The 2,583-nt window shown below is 40.7% G+C and overlaps 2 protein-coding genes across 2 annotated transcripts in view; one reads left to right on the forward strand and one right to left on the reverse strand.

Annotated features, from left to right (window-relative positions):
• The window catches only part of LOC106814163 (transcription elongation factor, mitochondrial-like), a 23,545-nt gene extending 21,530 nt beyond the window's left edge, over positions 1 to 2,015 (reverse strand). The window contains exon 1 of the mRNA XM_014818458.1: positions 1,862 to 2,015. Coding sequence (XP_014673944.1) covers positions 1,862 to 2,011 — 150 coding nt within the window. The 5' untranslated portion in view covers positions 2,012 to 2,015. The remainder of the gene's footprint in view (positions 1 to 1,861) is intronic.
• LOC106814164 (endonuclease V-like) overlaps positions 871 to 2,583 on the forward strand; it is a 6,432-nt gene continuing 4,719 nt past the window's right edge. Inside the window, exons 1-2 of the mRNA XM_014818459.1 lie at positions 871 to 938; positions 1,136 to 1,214. Of these exons, the coding sequence (XP_014673945.1) occupies positions 898 to 938; positions 1,136 to 1,214 (120 nt within the window). The 5' untranslated portion in view covers positions 871 to 897. The remainder of the gene's footprint in view (positions 939 to 1,135; positions 1,215 to 2,583) is intronic.

Consider the following 2,583-nt stretch of genomic DNA (forward strand, 5'->3'; position numbering starts at 1 on the left):
CCCCTTCCTCCTTCTCCACCACCTTCTCCCTTCTCCCCTTCCTCCTTCTCCACCAGCTTAATTCTCCCTTCTCCCTTTCCTCATTCCTAGCCATATTAAGTCGCCGCCGCCGTCGCCGCCGTGCGTATAGCCATATTGAATCGGATCCACACGGCCGCCGTGCGTATATAGTCACTTCCTACGCAGAACAGAGAACAACACTACTCACTAGTCACTATCGTGAACATATCTGGGAATTGTGCATAGTGATACTACTGATAGTGATGTGCGACTGGCCTACAGCCTTCCTATAGTTTCTCTGCCATATAATAATTAATATTTCATATGGCATATGTTCAAGAGCTAATAATGCAGAATAGGTATTATTAGCTCTTGATATGTTCTTACTCTGACTCGTAGCGGCATGACAGGCTCAGACACTGAACCAGGTTTCTCAGACAGGTTGCTTGCTCAATGCTCACACGCACGTACACGCACGCACACAGCCTCAGGCACATATACGCACGCGCACAGCCTCAGGCACACATACGCACGCGCACAGACACACTCACACATACAGAGAGAGAGAAAGGAGACAGACACAGGCACAGACACACTCTGTCTCTCTCACACACAGATGCACACACGCACGCATGCACATATGTACACACACACACACACACACACACACACACACACACACACACACACACACACACAACACGTTCCAAGAAACGGCCATATATCGAAAGGCCATGCATCTGTAAAACGTATTGACTTTAGTCTTGCAGCTTAGTGGGGAATGCCCCTTCGAACAAGACATAGAATGTTTCATCACATGCTGCTGGAAAAGTGCCCACACTATTTGATTCATGCACGTTTCTTATGTAGGAGAAGATTCACTATTGCTGAAAGATTATGCAAGATCGTAAGGATGAACTGAAGACCAAGTGGAAAAGGTCTGTACTTTACGCACTGTGTATACTCTACTCTGCTACATGCACGGTGATGGTCCTATACCACCTACAAATATGATAAATGGAAATGCATCAGATTATCCTTCTAAAAGTCGGCTTATAAAGCCATTATTAGTTACTTATTTAATCAGTTAAAAGGAAAATAATTTGTGATCAGTGATGGCTACATTTGTTAACAGAGAGCAGAATGTTCTGAAGAAGGGATTAGTTTTGGAGGATTCAGCATCATGGTGTACCTCATGGGATAATGAGCAGAAGGTCAATATAAATTAGGTTTACTTCCTGCTCTGGCAAAGATATATTACAAAATTATCATCTTTATTATCATCTTAAAACTTATTCGATTTATTGGTATTAAACAAAATAATCATGGTTGCAATGAAAGAGATGCCAATCCTTGTCAATCACAAGAAATAATTGTTGCCAAGTAATTAATTCAAAAGGTTGGCATCTCTGAAGGTCACGTGGTAGCAAACTGCCAAACAAACCCAAGGCCATGTTACCTGTGCACTGCATATTGCACAAAAGATGCAGAATAACATGCCTGCATACACAGTGTGTTTGCTCAAGGACGGTGAGTGGATAGGATGATGTTTATTACTGGACATGCTCTCTATCCTTGAGCCCCTCATTCTTAGATTTCATTAATAATAAGATTGCAATTGTTATTATTAATATTATAATTATAATTAACCCGATTTAACCCAAAAACCGTTCGTTTATCTTCCCTAACCAAGATGCGTTCGATTTCGTACCTAGGTCAACCCAGGCGGCTCTGGGGAAGCAAATCGAACGCACTATTAATTATTGACATTGTATCTAAGTGTCAGCGCCGACAGTGAGTGTAACAGTATCTGAGTATACACATCGTCTCATTTTGCCTAGAGTCTAGCACTAGCACTTACCGTCCGACGAATATTAGCCAAAAAGCAATATCTAAACGTCCCTATTTGCGATCCTCTACGTGCTATGCGAAATTTGACAAGAGAATAGTTCAAATTTGCATAATACAGTTTGAGAACTTGAGTTCCCCATGCCCTCACGGGCGCAGACATATTGGAACTTATTTTTACAGTGAATGCTCATATGTTCTTCCTTGTAGTGACGTCATGGATGGCAGCGCGCTCCACAGGCACATGTGCACGAATTTAATTTGTTAAAATTCCATTATTGGCATATTATCAGGATATTATGATGTGTAGAACCGTTTAATGGCCGCGAACACGTTTGGACAGAAATCCTTTAATCCAAAAGCACCAGACAAGGGTAGTTTCCCGTTAGATCACGAAGGTATTTATACAGTGAGAGTGATTGACTGAGACTGAGAGTGGTACTGTAGTACTGATACTACTAGTACTACTACTACTAGTAGTAGTACTAGTACTAGTACTAGTACTAGTGATATACATGATATAGTACTGATATAGGCCTACAGACTACAGTACACTATTAGAATTACTAATAGCAGGATAATATAGATAAGGTAAGATAATAGGTATAAGAGTAAGATAATATATCCTGATATTATCTTACTCCTGGTAATACTAATACTACTACTAGTAATATACTACACACACACAGAGTACAGTACAGTAAATGATGACTGTATGAATACTGATATCAGTAT

Source organism: Priapulus caudatus, unplaced genomic scaffold, assembly GCF_000485595.1.
Source record: "Priapulus caudatus unplaced genomic scaffold, Priapulus_caudatus-5.0.1 Scaffold878, whole genome shotgun sequence".
Classification (NCBI taxonomy): Eukaryota; Metazoa; Priapulida; class Priapulimorpha; order Priapulimorphida; family Priapulidae; genus Priapulus; species Priapulus caudatus.